At 38.7% G+C, this 23,839-nt stretch overlaps 2 protein-coding genes across 2 annotated transcripts; both read left to right on the forward strand.

Annotated features, from left to right (window-relative positions):
• Window positions 1-14,879, forward strand: LOC149018947 (protein transport protein SEC23 E-like). The gene is made up of 12 exons (XM_089153061.1): window positions 1-1,163; window positions 1,269-1,442; window positions 4,350-4,511; window positions 4,970-5,112; window positions 5,821-5,896; window positions 6,050-6,222; window positions 6,334-6,415; window positions 7,067-7,144; window positions 8,577-8,738; window positions 8,821-9,084; window positions 13,104-13,208; window positions 14,102-14,879. Exons 1-12 carry the CDS (start codon window positions 417-419, stop codon window positions 14,246-14,248), a joined length of 2,313 nt encoding a protein of 770 aa, XP_089009187.1. The 5' UTR covers window positions 1-416; the 3' UTR covers window positions 14,249-14,879.
• A 2,001-nt stretch (window positions 14,880-16,880) lies between these two features.
• On the forward strand, window positions 16,881-23,362 carry PRD1 (putative recombination initiation defect 1). Its single transcript, XM_089153062.1, has 9 exons — window positions 16,881-17,385; window positions 18,048-18,157; window positions 18,250-18,428; window positions 18,963-19,250; window positions 19,823-20,783; window positions 20,877-21,591; window positions 21,665-21,945; window positions 22,017-22,686; window positions 22,865-23,362. Exons 1-9 carry the CDS (start codon window positions 16,921-16,923, stop codon window positions 23,108-23,110), a joined length of 3,915 nt encoding a protein of 1,304 aa, XP_089009188.1. The 5' UTR covers window positions 16,881-16,920; the 3' UTR covers window positions 23,111-23,362.
• Window positions 23,363-23,839: the final 477 nt, after the last annotated feature.

Consider the following 23,839-nt stretch of genomic DNA (forward strand, 5'->3'; position numbering starts at 1 on the left):
GAAAATTATGTTTAAACGTAGTAAGGTGACAGAGCCAGAAGTTCGTAATACCATACAAGCTTACCCCAAATGCCCAAATCCACCAAAATATAAACGCTCACCAATCTCTCTTTCAAAGGCATGCAGAAACCTACCCCGATCTCGATTTCTCTCCCTCCATCTCATTACCGGTGACCCCTTCTCCTCGTCTTGTCTGGTCAAGGGGTCGCATTTCCTTCTCTCTTCTCTCTCTCGTCAATTTTTGTTCGAGAGAGAAAGAATTTAGAAAAAAGGAAGAATTTTTTTTGAAGAAAAAAACCCGAAACCCAATTCGATTTCGATTCGATTCGATTTGAGTTCCATTTGATTCGATTGTCTTCGTAGCAGCGAAATCCAAGAAGAAACAAGAGAAGAAGGAAGAGGAAGAAGACGAAGAGATGTCGGAAATGGCAGTGTTGGATCCTGAGGGAGTTGATGGAGTTCGTATGACATGGAGCGTATGGCCACGAACGAAGGTTGAAGCAAGCAAATGTGTGATTCCAATTGCAGCGGCGATCTCTCCGATCCGTTCACATCCTGAGATCCCAACTCTCCCTTACCTTCCCCTTCGGTGCAAGACCTGTTCCAGCATCGTCAATCCTTACTGTCGCGTCGACTTCACTGCCAAAATTTGGATCTGCCCATTTTGCTTTCAACGCAACCATTTTCCTCCTCACTATGCTATGATCTCGGAAACCAATGTCCCTGCCGAGCTATACCCTCAGTACACCACTGTCGAATACGCCGTTGCCTCCTCAGACCCCCATGCGGCACCGCCGTCTCAGCCTCCCGTGTTTCTCTACGTTCTCGATACCTGCGTCATTGAGGAGGAGCTGGAATTTGCCAAATCTGCTCTTAAGCAGGCTATAGGGTTGTTACCAGATAATGCCCTTGTTGGGTTCATCTCCTTCGGTACGCAGGTTCAGGTTCACGAGCTTGGCTTCTCGGATCTGAGCAAGGTGTACGTTTTCCGTGGCACCAAAGAAATTTCTAAAGATCAAGTCTTGGATCAATTGGGTCTCAATGCTTCTGCCCATAGACCTGCAGCTGGGTATCCTAAGGGTGCTCATCAAGGGTTGATCAATTCGGCGCTTGTTAATCGGTTTTTGCTTCCTGCTTCAGAATGCGAATACACCCTCAATTCGGTGAGCCTAGCTATCCTGTTCAATTGGTTTATTGTAATTGGGTTTTCTGGCTGAAGAATTGAGAGATTGTAGATTTTGATTGGGAGTTTAATGGAAAAATTTCAGCTGCTTGATGAATTACAAACGGACCAATGGCCAGTTCAACCTGGCAATCGGGCATTGCGGTGCACTGGTGTTGCTCTAAGTGTTGCGGCCAGTCTTCTTGGGGCTTGCTTGCCTAACACTGGTGCACGAATTATAGCTTTAGTGGGTGGCCCATGCACGGAAGGCCCTGGCACGGTAAGACTTACCCTTATTACTATCTATTTCTGTCTTTCTGCATTTTTGTCTCCTTGTTTTTTGTGTTGCTCATGCTTCTGGAATTGCTTAGTCTCACTGTTGAGTTCTCCTCAAGGTATTAGCAACACTATTATTGTTTGTTTGGCTTTTGTTTGTTTTGGACAAATTGCTCAAACCAAGGGTTTTAGAAATTGGATTTCGTTTAAAGATCCTCTTTTTTTTTTTTTCGTTCTTTCTTTTTTAAAGTAAACACTTAGTACTAATCCACTGATATGGAATCACCCTCCCCCAATACTAATCCAATCTGGACGATTTCTCCAATCCAGGCTTTTTGCATAAGTTAGTTCCAACACTGGCTTCATAACAGTTAAAACTTATTGTTAAAATGAAAAATTAGTGAAGTTGGATATGATTTCTCTTCTTTCATTACCTGATCAGCATTGGAAGCTAAGGTAACAGGGATATTCTCACTTTATTTGGACTTGCTGGAGATAATTGAGACATAAATTGGCTGATTTTGTTTGATTCACTATTATCTGATGTCAAAACTCATTCATTTCTTGTCAGTTGAAGATCCGTTATTGTCTAGATTCTTGGTTTGTCCAATTGTGGTAAATAACTAAAGAATATATGTTTTTCCATAGGTAAGTTTCATGAATAAAGAAAAGAATAATGTACAGAGAAGAGTCAGCCTCTTGGAACCTATTTAGACTAACCTAAGAGAGGCAGGAAGAGGTCCTAGACAAGCAAGACAGGACAGCAAACAGCCATCTACAAAAAAGCCTTTAGGTGCAGACAATAGGAAAGAAGATGATTCCTAATTTCTCATATCTGAAGTTCTCAAGTCCTCAAGATGTGCATTAAAATTATCAGGTCCCATTATGATGTTCATGGAGGAAAAACCTAATCCGGTGACATTTTCAGCTGGTTGATTTTGCTCTCTCGAGACATGGACAAACTCCTAACTGTTTAGACTCAACAAGTTTCTAAAGAATATCTAATAACATCATATTTGCATTTTCTTTTGATAATTGATCTCTTAATTACAAGGGTGGAGTAAGATTCAGGTTGGAAATTGGGCATTTGAACTTGTCTTTCCTCTTAAATCCAACCACAAGTCTGTAATGGCTTCTGAGGAGCCAATTCTCTTCACTAAGTATCTGTATCGCAGGTACTCTAGAATTCAAGTTTTTCTTTGGCAGTTAATATTCATATTTAAAGGTAGCCAAGGACGCCTCTTTCCTATTACTTTGCTTACTTGGAGCGGATTGAGTATTCCTTTGGGAGGCAAAGAACATACTTGGCCATGTTTCACTTTTACGATTCCATGCTGCATTACATTGGTCATAGGAAATTTATTTATTGTATGGTGGGCAATATGATGCGAATGGAGTAGAATTATATCTATAGTGAATTCCATTTAGTTCTCCAGATGGTGTGTTGATTTAGTCCATTATAGTAAATGCTGCTGGTTTGAACACTCTGTGAACTTGGCCAGGGAGATAATTTGTTAGTACATTTTTTGACACTAGCAAACATGCATGCACAAATGGACCTTTTATCATATTTTTGGGGTGGTGTTAGGAGGTAAGAGCCAAGAGGGAGGGAGAATAGTGTAATGTTTAATCTGAAAGCCTTGAAGCTATGCTTATTTTTCTACTTCTGTTCATTAGTTTCTATATGTTTTTTGCCGTTTATAGGTTTCTATTGTACTTGTGCAGTATTTTAATTGCAAGTACTTCCATGGAACTGCATCAGGTGTCAAATTTAGTTTTTTGGTTGGATTTATATATGTTGGTTGAGACCTATTTCCAGTACTTTATGTGTCGGATGGTTCACAGGGCCCTGTCTTCAATCCTTAAGCTGCCATTTAGATGTTAAAATAATCAAATCAACGTACTCATTCTCTTATTAGATGGGCTCTCTACACTGCTGGGTCACCTCCGTTCAGGGCAGAACCTGCAGCCGCCTGGTTGGATTGAGTTCAATTAGTAAAGTTCCCTTCCACCTGCGGTTTGGACAGAAGGAAGCTCCCCACAGGCAATCAAGGGTATAAGAATGTTATCCCATAAATCGTTGTTCTTGTGAGTTGATCATCACCAATCACTTAGAGACGTGGTTCTAGATTTCCACTAGGTCCAGTTTCCAGAAACTTCCTAGTTCCTATTAATCTTCATGTTGTTGAATCCGATGAATGTTTGTTGGGATAAGTAAGGATGTGGATTAGCAACCTAAGCCTGAAATTTTGCACTAATTAGTGCTTGATTGAGCTGTTTCCTATGAAATTAGATCTATTTTGCCATAACCAGACTGCCATCATGAAGAAGATGATAGATACAGGTAAGTCTGGGGTTTGTGTTTGTCAGATCGATGTCCCTTTCTTAGTTATATCTGTCTACCCTCATCTCTTTATTAAAATTCCAAAATTTTCCTATGCCCTTAAGAATTAATTCCTGAGCTGTCCACTGCCTGGTTTACTTTTTCTTGAGAGCCTGGACTGTTCAGAAATTACGGAATTGCCATTATGGGTCCATAACAACCTAATACTATGTTTTGGAATCCATGCATCAGTTTCTGCTTCCTGTTTCTGCTAATGAGAGGTGATTTTAACTGGTGCAGTAATATTGCGGATTTTGGTACAACACTATAAATATACAGGAAAGCTGCTGATGATTGCATTTTATGTGCTAAGTATGGTCCTTCTGTATATCATGCCAATGTAGCAATGATTTCACTTTGTGTGCCAACTATGGTCCTTTCCTATATCACATCACAATATAACAAATCCATAGAAATTCATGCTTTTTTGTTGTTTTATTTTATGTTTGCTTTGCTTCATAATTTTGTGAGATCATGTTTACTTCTTTGTGAGATATTCTCAAAATTAATGCAACCAGTAATTTACAGATTGTGTCAAAAGATCTCTCAGAGCCAGCGCGTTCGCATAAAGACCTTGATAAGGATGCGGCACCACATTTCCATAAAGCTATGAAATTCTATGAAAATCTTGCCAAGCAACTTGTTGGCCAGGGGCATGTCTTGGATCTTTTTGCTTCTGCACTTGATCAGGTTGGAGAAGCTTTTTTTTTCTTTAATCCTATTTCTTATTTCATCTTAGCTTTAACTAGGCCTTTGTGCATACTTAGTGTGAAGTTTTCTATGTATACTATCTATTATTTAATGCATAAACCTTACATTTATTTTGACTTACTTCGTGTTATTCCGTAGTCCTTATGTTTATTTTGACCAGATTTCCCTATAGTCAACGGTTAGGGTTTTGAGGTCTTTGTTTGTATCACTTATGTTGCTTTCTTTATTTTGCCTTCTTTCCTGGTGAAAATATGGGGAAGGGGTGGGAACTCAATTTAATGAATGAGGCCCTTTGGAGATCCTGGATTTTTCACTTTAGGTTTGCATGAGCAATCATTTCTAAAGGGAACATTGTAGATTTTACTTAGTAATCATATCTGTATTTGAATACTTAATGCAGATTTATGCTTTACTCCTAATAATACCATAATTTTCAGGTTGGGGTTGCAGAGATGAAAGGAGTCATTGAAAGGACTGGTGGCCTTATTGTGCTAGCTGAAAGTTTTGGTCATTCTGTGTTCAAAGACTCTTTCAGACGTGTCTTTGAGGATGGTGAACAGTCTCTTGGCCTTTGCTTCAAGTGAGTCAGCTTGCAGTTTTTTGCTTCAACTACCTTCTGTAGCATGATGCAGTTGTGTATGCATTTGCTAGTTGATTGACATATTGGTATTACTGAATTTATTATGAGCATTTCATCATTAGACAGCAGCAAGTCCCAGTATGTATTAGTGACCCTCAATGCTTGTCTTCATTTGACAGCACCAACTTTCATCCTTTTTCTTTCTTTTGTCTATTTATTATTTCACCTCCTTTTTTTATATTTGTCATTTTCCAATTTTCATCAACTCATCTCAGTAATCTCACTTCTGATCCCTTTTTTCCCTTCTTTTGCTTTTCTTGTTTTTTATTTTTGTTTGGATCCATGTTGACAATCTCCTTAGCTAGGGATAAGGCTGAATCTGTTGTTTTTGAGGGCTGAACTAGCTAATGGATATGCTTGGATCTGTCACTCTTCCTGTCCTCTTTTTTTTTTTTTTTTTTTGGGGGGGGGTGTTTGGTGTGGTGTTTACTGATCTCCTTGTTTTCAAAATTTACATATTTAGCTCCATGGTTCTTTCAGTTTTAATTTACAATGCAACTTAATTTTGAAATTATGGCTTGGAATAAACCATACTTTTTTGCACTACTAATCCATCATTGCTAATGTTGTTGAGTCCACTGGGATGGGTATTGTTTGGCTTCAATATGGTTTTTCGTGATTACCTCATTCTATTGTTCTTTATTACAGTGCAACTCTGGAGATCAACTGTTCGAAGGAGATCAAAATTCAGGGAATCATTGGACCATGTTCCTCTTTAGAAAAGGTTGTGCTTATTCATTGCAGCAGATATGATATTTCTGTGAATTTTGCATACCAGCCAACTTATTCTTAGCACAATATTCTCCCCAAGCTGTTAACTTCACGGGATAGGAAATTATAATAACTATTAATTGTAATTGCACTTCAAATATTGCAGAAAGGACCTTCTTGTGCTGATACTGTTATTGGGCAAGGGAACACAACAGCATGGAAGATGTGTGGCCTTGATAAGAGGACTTGCTTGACAGTTTTCTTTGACATTTCACCCGGTGATCGGTCAAATCCACAAGGGGGTTTAAATCCACAACTGTACTTGCAATTTTTGACAAAGTATGCCCAGAATTTCATTTACTGTTTCTTTCCATTGATTTATTTTTGTCAATATTGCAGTGTCGTTTCAGCTATTGACTGCATTTTAATGGTTATTTATTTTTTCTGTAGTTATCAGAACCCTGAAGGACAAACGAGGCTTCGTGTAACAACTGTTACACGGAGATGGGTGGACAGTGCTACTAATTTAGAGGTTAGATGCATGAACTTCACTCATGGTTTTGCTTAGTTTACTGCATTGAGAGACTGTTGATACATTGGGCATGTGAAATATTTCCCTTGTGTAATGCGCATTTTCTTGGCTTCTTTACTGTATCAAATTCTTGTTCTTACCATGGTACTAAATTTTGGTTGTCTTGAGACTACCAAAATGAAACCTGATGCCAATGAAGTTGAGTCAGTTGACAGTAATTTCGTGAAATCTTGGTGAAATTTCAAGGGGTTATAATTGTAAATTATAATTTGTAATTTGTAAATTGCAATTGAGATTTGACTGCTTCTGGGGTGTTCTACTTATGTCTTATGTGTTTCACCGAAATTTTAAATTTCAAACAAAATTTCGAAATTTCAGTGTCTCAACCTAGTCGAAACATCGAAAGGAAAGAAGTTTCCAAACCTTTGTTCTTAAAATGATCCTCTGTTGCATTTGTTAATAAACCACATATTTAAATTGAACCATTCTAGAGCTAGAGGCTTGCCATGATCCAAATGCCACAGAGGCTGTTGGCTTTGGATATAATTTCTTGCTGTATTGAGAGTCCTGATTGGCTTCATTTTGTCTACTGCCTTAATTTGTGTCCAAATATATCATAGCATATCATCGTCTTAATATTTGTATATGCAGGAGTTGGTGGAAGGATTTGACCAGGAGACTGCTGCTGTTGTAATGGCGAGATTAACTTCATTAAAGATGGAGATGGAGGTATATGTTTTTCTGTAGACTTCGTTGGTAGGCACTAGGGGTTTATGATTAGTTGCTCTCATTTCATTTCATCTCATCTAAGTTCAGTGGGTCATTTGCATTTGATGTTTTTTATTTGTCAGATACTTTTTAGTTTGGTTTGCCGAAATTCAATTTCTCAGACATTAAAACAACCATAATTACTATGGTTTGTCATTTTCTTTAGTTAATAATCTGGAATTATCCAAAGTTTATCCTCCAATATCAATTGTTTTATGGCTTTTAACTTGTTCCTTGGAGTGGGACAGCTAATAATGTATCTCTAGATTGAAAGAAATCCTACTAGAATCCAATTACAAGGATCTGCCATGAACTACTAAATTTGGCTAGGTTGGATTTGGGGTTTTTGGTCGAAACTAAGATTCGGTTGGGCCTAGGGTTTGATGATGTGGATATGCCAAGCAAGTGTAAGGGAAGCTGAATCAGTTGATAGTTAAGGTTCAATAATATTTTGGTGGTGGAGGATCTGGGCTTGAAGGAAGAACTACATAGGTTTTGGTTTCTAGGTTTGGGGAAAGAGAATAATGGTAAGTTGTAGGATTTAAGATGGGAATCTTGGGCATGGGTTTGGATCGAGTACTCCTAGGGTTGTGAGGGTGATCCAATTTAATTATGGTGAATTTCTGATTGCTGGACAGAGCTCTGCATGTAGGGTGATTTGTAAATGAAGTTCATAGATTGGGAAAAGCTAGGGTAGGGATTAGGAAAAGAGAGTTGGGTACGGGGATGATTCGACTTGCTGTTGAAGAAACATTTGAACAGAAGTTGAATGATTGAAGAAGTCCTTGAACTTGCAGAAAATGTCCAACATTTTGAGGGACACTTCAAGATACTGAATAGACTGAGTTGTGGATTGTTGAAGAAATTCGATTAAAGGGGATTGGGAAACAGAATAGCTATCTCAAGTGTTCAGAGATGCTTGAAACAACATTTATATTCAATAAATTCTCGACTCAACTGAGCAATTACAACTGCATCTATAGCTTCATTGGTGGACATTGGATTCAAACTTAAACTCGGATCCTGTCTAGGATTCATGTCAGATCCCAATTAGGATTAAAGCTCCAGGTTGGACTCAAAAAAAGACTTTTTAATTCTAAACTACTCCAATGATATTGGTGCTGGTGTGGTGGGGAATCCATGCACCTACTTGCACCAGTATTGGTGTAGGGAAGAATCCATAAACGTATGGGCTGGTCCTGGACAGTGAACTATGTCAGATAAAAGCCCATCATTCCATGTTGAAGTGAATTTAAGAGTCTTGTCTTCTTTCTTATTCACCAATTAACCTTATCGGATACCTGTGACTCGATCAACTGACTGATCTTTTCTGATTACATTTATGTAATACCATAGCTTATTTCATGACCTAACTTCTCTTTTATAATTACAGGAAGAGTTTGATGCGACAAGATACTTGGATCGGTCCCTCATCCGTCTTTGTTCCAGATTTGGTGATTTTAGAAAGGATGACCCTGCTTCTTTCACATTGAACCCTAATTTCTCACTGTTTCCACAATTCGTGTTTAATCTCAGGCGGTCACAGTTTGTTCAGGTAGGCTATGGAGTTGTATTTATGCCTGAAAGCCTTGTTTTCTAATTGCCCTATATTCATTTATATGTTGCTGCCTTTGCAGGTTTTTAACAATAGCCCAGATGAGACTGCCTACTTTCGCATGTTATTAAACAGAGAAAATATCCTAAATTCTGTGGTCATGATACAACCATCACTAATTTCATATTCATTTAATTCGCCTCCTCAACCAGCATTGTTGGATGTCGCTGCTATTGCTGCCGATCGTATACTCTTGCTGGATGCGTATTTCAGTGTAGTGATATTCCATGGGATGACTGTAGCTCAGTGGCGGAATGCAGGTTACCAAAATCAGCCAGAACATCAGGTATGCTGTCATGTCTAGGACGTTTAAGAATTGGTCAGTTCCTTTCCATTGGCTACTGCCATGATTGGCTGATCCTTGCTAAGTTTAGGGTCAGCCAAGAATTGGCTGATGCTGATTGATCTGGATTTAGATTTGTGATGAAAATTCTGATTCTTCATGGTAATCATTCTCTCTCTCTCTCCCCCCCCCTTCTCTGTTTGTATTATATTATATTATATTTTATTATTTTTTTGGTTTGGTTTGGTTTGGTTTGATATTGTTTACATGCAAACCAGCAACTACTACCCAAAAGGTTAATTGACTCTTAGTGTCATGGAATGGCAGATAACACATACCACAATTACGAACCCAATGTGAACTATATCAACATACCAGGGCAAACAACAGGAATTTATTTATTTATTTTTGAGAAAATTACAGATTGCACGCTTTAGTGGGGCTTAAACTCTGGGTTGTACGCTTTAGTGCCCTAAATTATAGGTTGCATGCTTTAGTAGTTACAAGTTCATTCCATCCAAGATTTTGTTAACTTGTGTGTGAAATGTCCATATTGCCCTCATTAAAGTCAAATGACATAAATACCCTTTTTAAGCCTTCTCATAACCAATCCTTAGGTGGGTGAAGGGATTTGGTTTCTCCCTTCACCCATCTTCTATCTTCAGCTCGCAGGAAACAACCCACCTTCACCGGAAACCACCACCCCTGCCAGAAAATCTCTCCACCCGGTGGAAGCCACCATCCCTGCTGGAAAATCTCTCCGCTCACCATCCCCTGCCGAAAAACCTGTGTCTTGCCGGAGAATCTCTCTCTCTCTCTCTCTCTCTCTCTCTCTCTCTCTCTCTCTCTTTCTCAAATCCCAGCATACACCCACTGCTGGAAACATTTTCCAGACAAATTACGAAGATTGAATGTGATTGAACTGGGTTCAAGGGAGAGACTGGTAGGATCACAAAAAGAGAGAAAGATCAAGGGTTTTTGGTTTATCCTTTTTCCTTCCTCAAATAATTCGAGAACAAGGGTTTTTGATCATTCCTTTATTTCTTCCTCAAACAATTTGTGAGCTCTGTGACATTTGATGTAAAACAGTGAAGAAGCAAGCAGACAGAGAAGAGAGAAGTATCATGTTTTCCTTGGTGGATGGTAATGGGTCCTAGTCATTATTCTGTTGCTATTTTTTGGATTCACCCTGTACTTATTATTCTTAGTTCTTCATCAAATTCGTAGAAAAACCACGAGATTTGTTTTTTAGGTATTTTACAGGTGGCTCTGTTTCCTAAATCATGTCTTCTTGCTCCTGCATTTGTCAGCTGTAGCCTTTTATAGGTTTGTTTTTGTTTGTGAATCTGATAGACTGAAAGCATTTCTCTACTGGTGAGTTAGTTGTGATGGAATCCAGTGGTAAGCTTCCCATAACAGGCGATAAAGAGATTTCAGGGAAAGGAGATGCTGGTGGTGCCGAAGGAGTTGTAGTGATTCCTGGCGAAAGGGAATTACTGAAGGAGGAGAGCAGAGCGGTTAGAGTTAATTCAACACATGAAGGTTCATATTAATGACCTCTGATTCCGATTCTCTCTACCTCATTCGCTGATTATGATACCGACCAAAACCCTAGCATTATTGCTTAAGAAACAACATAAGATCGGTTACAAGTGCTACAGTTTCTTCTCAAAGACAAAAATGTAGATCGAAATCCAAAAAACTCGAAGGTGCATCTGATGAAACGTGGCCTGAAATTTCTTCTCGTGAGCGATCAAAATTGAAATAATCCAGTCCAAAGTTTTCTTAACTTGTCCAAAATTATAGCAGAAGGCCATCGCAGAATGTGCACTTCTTCCTTTTCATCCACAACCAACCATTTGATGGTGGAGCCCAGTAACCTCAACTGGTTCCTCTTGGAAACCTCATTGTTCTTGGAACTTGGCCATCAAAGATCGTAAAACAGAAAGAGAGAGAGAATCTTGCAGGGGATGGTGGGCAGAGAGATTTTCTGGCAGGGGTGGTGGTTTCCAGTGAAGGTGGGTTGTTTCTAACGAGGTGTAGGTAGAAGATGGGTGAATGGAGAATCCCTTCACCCACCCAAGGGTTGGGCATAGGAGTGTTTAAAAATGGTATTTATGTCATTTGACTTTATGAGGGTAATATGTTCATTTTGCTCATGACTTGACGAAATCTTGGATGGAATGTCAGGAGTGTGCAACTTGTAATTACTAAAGCGTGCAATCTGTAATTTTCTCTTTATTTTTTTAAGTTTTGATATTGGTAACCACACAACCCAAGAATTCATAGATTTAGGTTATGGAGAATGGCATGCATGGTTAGTAATGTGGGTCCAGCACAAACAGTTTATTCTAGAAAACAACTTAGGTTTTACATGCATACATTAGGCCTCAATTGGATGGTTTTTTTTTTTTTTTTTTTGTAATTGTCCAACTTAATGGACCTAAAATATGGTTCTTGAATTGAAAATATGAAATTTTCCATACTTATTTTTATATGTCAGTAAAAGTTAAGTCAATTGAACCAGTGGTTCAATTTTGTTTCAATATAAGGTAGGTAGTGCGATTTAAGTCAGGGATTAATGACTCTTTTACTTCTATATAGCATGTGGTTAGGGTTACCTCCATGTGTAGGAGAATTAGGTTTTTCTTTCCCTTTTCCCTTCTAAAACATTTAGAGAATAGTTTGAAGGTTTTAAGGGAAAAATTGAACTATTTTTAGTTTCATTTAACATGTGATGTTTTCTGTTTCTATCCCCATCATGAGGAATAAAGTCAAGACTTGGTTAATTGAATTTTGCAGCATGCAATGGTTGGCTGCTGCCTTCTTCTTCTGTCAGAGAGAGTAACTTATTTTTTTAGGTCTAGAATGAGGCATGGTTCAAATCTAAGTGCTGGGAGTCCTTGGTGTTTTGAAGTCCTAGATTCCTGCTTTGATTGTGGATCTGATGTCATTTCCATTCTCCTTTTGGCTCCCCCTTCTCTTTTAAATTTTGATTTTCTGTTTTGAAGGCACTCTCCATTTAGGAGGCCTAATCCAACATTAGAATTGGCTGAAATTAAGACCAGCCCTTCTTATTTGACTACATATTCTTCCATTAGAGCCTCATTCCCATTTGATCTGTAAACCCTAAAACAGCCGCTTCTACTTGTGCCAAGTATGACATGAGATAAGGCTTATTTGAGGGTGAGGGTCCAGCAATCCTTGTTGTAGACATCATGTAATTTAGATTTTGCTGATTTCTCAAGCTATCCCTCTTTCCTCTCATCCTTTTCCCCCTTCCTAACCAAGCAACTATCCTGGGGAGTCTAAGCGTGTCTAATGTTGGTTCAACTCAGGTACAAGGTCAAAACTGAGTCAACTCTTCTGATTTATTGAGCTGGCTCATTGAGTTCACCCATTTCCTCCTTTTTCGTACTTGGATTGCAATTAATCACTAATCTTCAAAAGAGGCTTTCAATAAATGTGACTGCTGCAATGTTAATCCTGTATTTAGCTTTGAGCCCTTTAAGATCTCATTTACTTTCGACACTTTGCTATGCGTATGTGCTTCTACTATTAGTGTCTAACTTATTTTTGGGATTTAGGTGTAATTTCTCACCAATTCAATAGCTATACTTTTTGAAAATGACTTGGACTTCTTATGGGGAATCTATTAATTCAAGGGTCATTGAGTTCTCTGGTTTCCTCTTCTTGGAATGCCATTAATCTTAATCGCTAATCCTCAAAATGAGGCTGTGCAGGAAATTTCAGTAAATGCGACTGCTGCAAATGTTATTTCTATATTTAGCTTTGAGCCCTTCAAGATGTCTATTACTTTCCATACAATGCTATCAATGCTATGCTTGCATGCTTCAACTATAGTGTCATACTTAACTTTGGGACTTGGGAGTAGTGTCTGACATATTCAATAGCTGTACTTTTGAAAGGACTTATACTTCTTATGGGGAATCTATTAATTCAAGCACCACTTAGTTTATATTGATAGTGGTTTTCTAATATTTTTCTATGCCCTCCTTCAGGCTTTTGCCCAGCTATTGCAAGCTCCTCATGATGATTCCCAAATGATAATTCGGGATCGATTCCCTGTCCCAAGATTAGTGGTTTGTGATCAACATGGCTCCCAGGTGAGTTTCTGTCTTGATTAGATTTGAAATAATCACCAATTACTGGGCTGCAAATGATATCCTAATTCGGCTTGTCTTCCTTGGTGAAAGTTTGTGGAAAGTTTCTGCTGCATCATTTCATTGCATTGCATAAAGCCTTAACAATTGAAGGAATTCAGGCTGTTAACAATTCAGGGATTCACCAATTACTTCTGCTGCAATTTTCTTTTTCTTGACTACTTCTGAAATGCTGTTGCAATTAATAATCAAAACTCTTCCTTTCTTGTACAGTTGCACAAGTGCATTCGTAATTTTTTGTTTCTCTTTTCCTTTTTAAGTTTGTGAGAGTTGATGTTTTTTGTTGAAAGATCAATTTGTGTTGGAGGATACCTTCCCTGAGAATAGAAAACATTTGACACAATATAAGTGGGTAGAGGAGAAAGTGAACCTATTCAAGAACAGAAGGAAAAAATACTTCAAAATTTTGAAAGTTTCCAAAGCTGCTGGAGTTGAAAACTCTTAAGCTTTGGCTTCTGAATATTTATTTGTACCTTGATATATTGCACCACATTAACTTCCATTACCAACACATTGGTTCCCTTGTGAAGACTTTGAAGGTGCAAAGAAATATTTGTGGGGGGATTGTTGGCCCAGTGTATGTCATTGGCAGCATTTGTCTAAAATGGTCAAATCTCTTCTGTGGCTTTGAGTTTATTTTAATAGGTCGAGGTCAAAGTCAACAGCTTCGGATTATGGGTTGTGCATTAAGTTGAAATATTTTCTAAATTACCTTACTTGTCAAACTAGTGATTACTAGTGATTTGAACCAGGACTAATTTCATTTTATGATTTGTATGTTTTGATTAATGCCATTAAAAAGTTGATCTCTAATTCCTTATGGTACCATGCTGCAGGCGAGATTCCTTCTGGCTAGATTGAATCCATCAGCTACATACAACTCTGCACATGAGGTTGCAGCTGGTTCAGACGTAATCTTTACGGATGATGTTAGCCTGCAAGTGTTCTTCGAGCATCTGCAGAGGCTGGCAGTGCAATCTTGAGAGCACAAGGCATCAGACAAGTGACAGTTTCTTGATGAGGGTGGAATTTGGTGGATGTGAGATGTTATTCAAAGCTCCTACAGTCATCTCATTTTCTCGATTTTTTTTTCCTTTCCCTTGCTTTACAAATGAGGGGCCAGAATGAGATTGTTGGAAAATAAGGATTGTGCTTTTCATTCTTTTGGCCGAGAGATTTTGGCCTCCTTGTGGGAGAATAATATCACTGCAAGGCAGGATTGTTTTATACTTTTAAGAGAAGGTGAGGATATCTGGGGTAAAGCTATAACAACCTTTGCTGCCTTAAGCAGTAGGGTCAGTTAGATAGGTTAATTTTAGGTTGGTTCTGTGTTATTTGAACCGTTCACATTTGTAAATGAGCCAAGGCAGAAATATATATATTTTGTGTATCTGGATTTAAGTTTATAAACTTGATGTAGTTTGAGGTCTTTGGTCAGAGATGTGGGATTCTGTGTTTTTTAGGGAATAATATTTATATATAGTGTTCTTATCCCCAGTTTCTTTAGGGAGCCATTCAAGTAAAACTACATGTGTTTACCTTTGTCCGACTTTGTTACGAAACTGGTGATGTCTCCAACTGTGCAAAGTCCATAAAAGTTAACATTGTACGGTGGAAACTCTCTGATAAAGGCCATTCGTTGCCTAAGCTTCAACGTTCTGGTTTACTCTCTCTGGCAAAGAGGAATACTAGAATTTTTGGGAGGGGTCAATCGTCGACTTCTCAGGTGTTTTGCAAGGTTACTGGAGTGGTGCAAAACAGGATTATGCAGGAGTGGCTGTCAATCGAAGATACTCATCGCCACCATGAGCTCTTTTAAAGGTGGGAGTTTCCCTAACCTTCAGACACCTGACACTGCGGGTTCATCACTGGGATCCTCCCGATGATGAATGGGTTGTGCTAAACACAGATGGCTCTGTTAACAAATTGACTTGGGAAGTCATGGCGCCCTTTGCCGTGATTACAGTGGTGGCGTTCTCTTTGCTATGGGGGCTGGCGGTACTGAGTTGGTGGGCATCATCTCGTGGTAACTTGTGGGGATGCTATGCAGGCCAAAGGAGGTTGTGGCTTGAGGTCACCGTCGGGTGATTCTCCAATCAGATTCAATGTATAGTGTTGGAATGCTTCGAGCGGTCGTGTCGTGGACAAACATGGACAGTTTATTTGGCCTGCTTGAGATATCTGGGATCTCACTGCAAGGCTGCAGCAATTTGAGGTGGTACATCAGGTCAGAGAGACAAGCCGGGGGCTGACAAGCCAGGGGCTGATAACAGAGGACATGGAGGTGATCTTTGATCTAGGCAGACTCATCGTGCATGGCTGCAAAAAAGCTTGGATTTTGCGCATTAATGAGTAGAATCATTAAGCCAAAATTTTGGCCATAGAATCTGAAATTTCGGTCGAGATTGAAATTTCGACCGAAATTCCAATCCCACCGCCCAAAGTGCATGGCTTGATGGTCCTGTGCATTTATTGTGTAGGTCCCAAGCAAGGTTGGCATGGCTGAGGAGGCTGGTGGGGGACTATTCCTACGTTTGTAGTTTATCATGTGGTATTCTTGTATCCTACATTATTCAATCTAACACTTAGCAATTATCTATAGAATACTAAGCTGAGACTAATCAGTTTTAATTCACTCATTGAGGTTAGGTTTTTCCTTGAGATGAGAGTCAACCTGGTTCTGTTAAACTCCTAAGCATGAATCCATTTGTGAAAAAAAAAAAAAAAAAAAGAAAAAAAAAAAAAGGAAAAAAAGCTTCCCTACCTAGGTTACATCTTCAACATTCATATCCCAATTGAAAACGTTGTCACTTATTCTAAGAGTATTCATGCTGAGTATTCAATCCTCTGAAGCACTAAATGATGCTTATTTACATTAGACAAGTTACAAGGTCTTCCATTTGGACATCATTGATTCATCCTTCTCACTTAGGCATTAGGTGAACAACGGTTTAAAGTATCTCACAATACTATATAATAATATCTAACATGTATTGATATTTGACCCAATCGTTACGATATATCTCGATACGTCTCTTTATTGAATTGCACTGAAATACATTAGTCAGAATGATATAATATCCGATACGGGACGATACGTCTCTTAAAATCACTTGACCGATATGATACTCAATACACTTTAAATGTTGGGTTAAAATAAGACGATATCCATATAGTATGTATGATTTCAGCTTTTTATACTTTATATTTTATGTATTATTTTTACTTCACACATTGCATTTTTTTTTTTTTTTGTTTGCCAACCTCAGTTTTCAAAGCTTTGCCCTGACTAATCCGATGTTCCATCTGGGTTACACATCTGGCTGTGATGGGTGAGTTTCCCAGTAGGTTTTTTGCATCGAATTGGAACCTTACTTAAGCGGACCAAGTTGCTTACCACTTGGACCAACCCCCTTGGTTCACACATTACATTTTCTATTAATATATCATCCTTATTTTTTTCAAAATATTTTCTTTAATTTTCAAATTAAAATTGCTTCCCTTGAATTTTTATTCAATTTGGCATAAACTATATATATATATATATATATATATATATATATCCATTTCTTGTCAGTCCATATTATTCATTATTTGCACTACTCTTCTCTTTGAGCTGAAACATCTGAAAACAAGAAAGCAAGCGAGAGAGAAAATGTTCTTCGCAGAAGAGGAGTTTCAGCAAAATCCTCCATGTATGAGCTCGTATCTCGAAGATCCAAGCGTTAGCTCTTCCCAATGTGCCCAAGGACACCGATCGTCTCTAAGCTTGGAGACTTCGGAAGGTGGAAACATCTGCCTCGTCTGCTTCTGCAACCTCATCTCCAACCCTTCTTCTCCATCCGTTCATGTCATTTACGCTCTCTCTCAGATTTCTCAAGCTGTATCACAGCCGGAATTCCTCCGTAATCTGCGAACTTTTCATTCTCATCTGCTCATCTGTCCACTCGTTCAGGGACTTTCCTCCTTCGATGACGAAGCGATTGCTCGACACATAATCGATCTGGTTTCTAATCTCTGTGACTCAGATGATCCTTCTCTTTATTGCGATTTTGTGGCGCAGATTGCAGATCGCCTATCGTCTACTGCATTGGTGTGGAGTCGTCGTCAGGTTTATCCGGTAACGTCTCTGTTCCTTTTTTTTTCTTCTTTTTCTGATCCTTTTGAATTCTTCCTCAAGGAGCTTGATGTTGATCTGTAGATTTAACTAAGCGAGTGTCCGAGAGTTTCTATGCGAGATCTAGATTTCTTTTGTGAAGAAACCAGATTCTCAAATTTCATCTCGATAGCCTTGTGGTTTCTTTGCCGATCTAAGAATTTTCGAATTTTGGCGCGAAAATTCTTCCAAATAATTTAATTAAATTTTTTTTTTGGGAATTAGTGATCTAGTGGCATCTGAGCTGAAAGGACAAAAATGTCCTCGTGCTCTACAAATCCCCCATCCTTTGAGGAGATAGACACCGAGTCCCGTATAATTTGAAACCGAATAGAATGTCATTGATCGATTGAAATCTCCAGTTTTCGTACAATGTAGCAACACAGGAATGGTTAACGATGTTTAAGTCGGAAAATAGATGTAATGGCACTACTAGTAAAACCCACAATCGGTTTTCCTCCATAGCTACCCACTTCAAGACCAAGAGAAGTAAACAACAGGAGCAAGATGGTAAACTAGTCCTGCAGTTGCAGGCCAATCAGTTCATACTCTGAGAAAAAACCTGATTGCCTAAACTCTGATAATAATGCGCAATGCTTTTTAACAATCCTTTTCTCCTAATGCAGCTGCACTGCTTGGGGATACTCCTGAACCGACTGGCTGAAAATCCCTCCAGCCACATAAAAAACAAAAGAGCTTTCATTGCCAACCTTGTTGCAGGTCTTCAGTTACCAAGGTGATAATGAAATTTATAAGGGCAACTTTAAATGTCTAAGACCATGTTTTTCTCTTTTCTCATTCGTTTATTTTCAATTCTCATGGATTCAGTGAGGAGATTCGAGGTGAAATACTCTATGTCTTGTATAAACTCTCTGTTCTCCAAGATGCTTATGGAGATGGTGAGAACGGGGATGATGATTTATCAAATTTTTGTCCAAAGCTCTTGTATCTATCCCTGGAAGCACTCATGAAGACCCAATCTGACGAAGTTCGCCTGAATTGTGTAGGTATGTGAACTTCCTGTTACTTCGCATATTCCTAGCTATCTGTAGACTACCACCTTCCAGTTTGACTGATGTGTGTTGCAGCAGGAAGTTGAGTCTCAAATTCAAGTCAATTGACTGAGATTGGAAGAGAGTGCAAGTGAATATGAGCCAATGCTCTCCGACATATGGTTGCCATGCATACCAAACCGAATAACACAAAGTGGATATATCATCAACAACACACAATATGCTGTCTCCACAATTAAAATAAAAAGAAAAAAAAGATGAGCGTTTGGTTAGGCTTGGGAAAATAATTTCACCACCAAAAATAATTTGACAATAGACAGACAAATGATCTCTCAACCATTCAATTCATATGCGGTTTTCCAGTAACCAATTAAATTAATAGTCTAGACGTTCCAATAATGTGCTGAATTTTTTTTGTCTTGAACCCGCCTATATCATAAATCCTTGATCATAACAATAGCTATAAACTGAAAAGTACCCATATCCTCATCTTTCAAAAGTTACTGAGGCAGATGTTTACCTCTACAGCGCTTCTGACGGTCTTAGCTCAAAGAGGATACTTCGAGGACATGTTTGTTGATGACCCACTTAGATGGAGTTCTAGAGAGGGGCCAGAATTTGATTCAAGTCCCTTGATTATCTTGTTTGCTGAGGCTGTCAAAGGTCCTCTGCTTTCCTCTGATACCCAAGTCCAGATTGGCACATTGAACCTGATCTTTTACTGCATGTCATGGGTAGGTGATCCTACCAAACAAATACAGGACCTGGTTGAAGAAAGCATTGCGGATTATGTATTTGAAATACTCAGATTGTCAGGTAAAGTCACTGAAGGGTGTGAAAATTTGATATACTAGACATTGTAACCATGTTCACCATCATCTTTTGAGTGTAGAAGTGGTAAGAAACTCCATAAGTGATGTTCAAGCACTGAGCATGTGGTCAAATTAGGTTTTCAGAAGCCATTAAATCAAAGAATGCTTTCTGAACTGTAGACCACACCCTTTGGTAATCTGAAAGGATGGTTATTTAGTTTACTCAAGTTTTACATTTATATCTTAGTGACTCCATACATGCACTATACCAGTATCTACTCCTAGATTTATTAGATGTAGATAAAACATTTAGGCCCCATTTAATTTTTGAAATTGGTGTAATAGAATTAAAACCAAAGCAAACTAGAAAGTTTTATAACCATTACCAAGAATTACTATGTAACAAACTGAACAACATATAAAACCTGGCGTACATAATAATTCTTGGTAAGGCTTCCAAAATTTTCTATTAAGCTTTTGTTTTAATTTCACTGCATTTAACTTTGTCTAAACAAATGGAGCTAAAGAAATTTCTTTCAATTATTAGCTACTGAAAGAGTGAACGTAAATGGGCAGGTGAGAATGATCCTATGGTTATTTCCTGCATTAGAGTTTTGAGTCTTCTATCTAGAGCTGAGCATGCCTTCAGACAACGGCTTGCAGTTGGGTTCCCAACTCTTGTTCCTGTTTTGCGTTATGTAGCAGAAGTGCCCTTTCATCCTGTTCAATCTCACACACTGAAGCTGGTCTGGAGCTGCATTTCTGACTGCCCAGGAATAATATCAAGTTCCCAACTGCAAGAGTTGGTTTCAGTCTTGTCAGGGATGTTTGAAAAACATACCATTGGGGAGATCGGCATGCTTCCAGAAACCTTCAGCATAGCTTGTTCAATTTTCATAGCTCTACTGAAGTCTCTGTTATCTCATAGTATTCCAAATTTGGCAACATTGGTTCAAGAATCATCAAGATATGCAGTTTTATCTTGTCTCTGTATCCCCCCAAAACACCCTGATCAACTTCTTCTGCCCTCTCTTTGCCTCCTGAAAGAAGCACATGCATATAGTCAGGAAGAGTATTCCCTTGGTATGGAATTGGGAAATGGTGTTACTGAAGTTTGTAAAACCCACTTATTACCTTGGTTTTGTAGGGCTATTGATGAAATAGAGGAGGAAGATGTAATCCTGGGGGCACTTGAAACTTTTCACTCGATATTGCTTCAGGGATCAGATATCCAAGCGAGGAACTTTGCAGAGGTTATGGCTTCTTTCTCTTGGTTCAGCTTGTCCTTTGGATGCTTAGGCTTATTCCCAACAGATGAGATAAAATCAAGAATATACCTGTTACTAAGTTCAGTTGTAGATGGACTACTGGGAAATGATTCAGGTCAGCCTATCAGAGATGCTGCTCCACATATGCCATCAGATCCTCTTGATTTGCTGTTTCTGCTAGGTCAGAAGAGCTCCCATGATTTGGACCTGATCTCTTGCCAATCTGCAGTTCTTCTAATACTATATATAAGCTCTTTGTATGACGAAAGGTAATGGAACTTGAGAACCCTCATCTGTTTCCACTTGTTGCATCCATTTTGTTCTTAGTGTACTTTATTAAAGCAGGTATATCTTCTCCCCAGACTTGCAGATGAGAAGCAGATTTTAGCTTCTTTAGAGCAATACATTCTTGTCAACAGCAGTAATCTTCTATGCGGAACCACCAATTCAGTGACATTGACCCAATTGGTGAATCTGTATGGTTTATTTAGAGGTATCGCCAAGATTAGCTACCAAATCCCCTATAGCCCAGAAGCTGAGAAGCTTCTCTTCCATTTAATGATTGAAAAGGACTGGGATCTACTCTCTTTGAGAATCCATCACACAGCTCTGAAGTGGTTGTTTCAACAAGAGAAGATCTGTGGACCCATGTCAAATCAAGTATTGAACTTTTGCAGATTCAATAGCATGAATGGAAATCAGATCATCGGCCAAGGAAGTAACACTTGGCTGTTAGATGTAAAAGTTATTGCAGAACTCGTAGCAGCAGAAGATAACCTTGGAGCAGCAGTTCTTGTATGTTTACTGAAGCAGTTACAAGAGGAAGAAGGCCAGGAGGGTGACATTTGTTTGGTGATGAATTGCATCATTAAAATTCTCAACATATGTCCAGCTTCTTCAGACAGGTTATGCTTGCATGGAATTGGCAATGCAATCCACAGCCTTTTTTATTATTCAAGCTATTTTGCTTCACCTCTAAACTTCGTGACCAGTGCACTTCTAATTTTCAACATACTACGGTCAGTGCAGTCGGAAACACTCATGGATGATGAAGCTTGGCTTCCTGTGGCTGCGAAGGTAAATTAGATTTGTGTTAGTTCCGTTTTGTGTTGGCAATTTTAAGATTTTAATCACAATTCCTATTCTGTAGATGCTAGAATTTCTTACTGGAAGTATGAGTGTGGATACATGCAACCATGGCAGGCTCCTAATCATTGGGATTCTTGCGCTGATCCTGCATCACTCGACCAACCACGTGCTTCTAGAAGCTTCAAAAGCCATTCTTCTGAATGCATCTTTGGCCACGACAATTAAAAATATAATTAGTGATGCTTGCTTGAAGGGCCCAGCTTTAATTGATCAAGAATCTGAAACAAGCGCGGGACAAACCCTGATATTTGTGCTTCTATTATACTTCTTCTCTTTGAGAAGGTCAGTGCTTCATTTTTGGCACATAAAATCAATTCTTGTCACTATAGAAACTTACGTTTCTTTCCCTTCAGTTTGTATTCTCTATTATCAGGGACTGTTGAATGGCAGAATTTTCTGGTGGCATCTGATGGGACTGAGCCACATCCATACATATGTATTCAAGTTCATTACTTGTGCAGACTGTTACATTTCGGGTCTCCTACAATAAAACTTATTGCTTCACATTGTTTGCTGGAGTTGTTTACCAGAATCTCAGATGAGAGACATACCAAAAATGAGAAAATAAAATGTTCTACAGGGTACTTGAAATCTTTGATGGCTGTTCTGGAAGGCCTGGTTTTCTATGCTGATACTAGAATTGCCATGAACTGTGCTGTCTGTCTGTCAATGATCATGGGATGGGAGAGACTAGGGGTGCAAGAGACAGAAGTCATCAAAGATGACAAGTGGTTTATATTTGTCATAGAGGAGCTGGCATTGTCTTTGGCAGCCCCAGGTTTGGCATCAAGATCCTTCTCAAATCATCATAGGCCTGCAGCCCGAATAGCAATTGCATTATTAAGACTAGGACAGGTCCCTTCATGGATGAGATCTATATTTGATGGTCCTTGTATTTCTGGTATAATTGAAAAACTTTCAGCCAGTAATTTGACAGCAGAGATGGTACACTTGTTTAGAGAGCTACTGCACTCTGACTACTTCAGTGAAGAAAATATTGCAGGCCTAAATCATGTCTTCCAGGTGAGGAGTATTTGCTGTACATATTTAATATTTTCAATGCGGTCGCAGTGCTTTTTAGTCTATACCCCTTTACCATGTCACTGGTCGATTTTCTCTTAATTTTATATTTCCCTTGTAAATTTATCATGCAGAATCGTCTAAATTGAACCAAATTTATTTTCTGTTGTTAACATTGCAGGCATGCCGAAAACAAGTATACATAGACAGTTCTCAAGACAGCAACACAGAGGAGCAACCTGAGAAGTTGATTTCCATCCCAGATGATATTGGCAATATATGTGAGTTGCTAATCCATATCATGTCATCTGATTCCCCAACAAGTATCCATTTTGAAGGAGTTCACAATGAGAAAAATAGATTGTTGGAAGAAATAGAAATGTTTTCTCAGGAGTCAGCAAAAGACCCTGCCCAAACAAAGACTTGAGACAAGAATGAAGATCATTTTCTGATAACAAGAGAATCTGTTGAGGTCAGTTTCATTTATGAGCAAACCATTAAGTTCATTGATGGAGGATAAGTTTTTGATATCCTTCCATACACATGTCAAGAATGTCAGAATAGTAGAACTAGATATATAACAATTGTAGATATACAGGTTTCTTAAGTATATCCATTATGCCCTTTTGGGTTAGTGAGTGATGCATCAATAAATCTTACTGCATTTAACATGGCTGTTAAGTTCCTTGAATGCACTGATCTGTCTCTTGCTCGAGTTTGGAGAGCTATTATTGAATGAGGAGTTTCATTTGGGACTTTGAGGTAATCAAACCTTTCCTATATAAACTTTAGTTTATTGTATTTTTGAATTCAAATGCAAAAGCGATGTTCTTCAATCCATTGCATTATGCCATTTAGTTTTAAACCACATGGCAATCAACCTCGATGTGCATGGTGAGCTCATGAAAGACTGGGTTCGCAACAATATGTAAAGCAGTTTGATTGTCACAAAATAGAGGGATTGGTTGAGGGACCATGACACCAAGATCTTTAAGCAATGTAACTAACCACATGAGTTCACAAGTGGTGACGGCCATAACACGATATTTAACCTCAGCAGATGAGCAGGACATGGTGACTTGCTTTTTAGATTTTCAAGATAAAGGGCTGGAACCAAGGAACTTAATTTCAGCGAATTTTGGCGATATTTTGCCGA

Source organism: Hakea prostrata, chromosome 4 (genome assembly GCF_041222555.1).
Source record: "Hakea prostrata isolate BN-2017 chromosome 4, UWA_Hpros_2, whole genome shotgun sequence".
NCBI lineage: Eukaryota > Viridiplantae > Streptophyta > Magnoliopsida > Proteales > Proteaceae > Hakea > Hakea prostrata.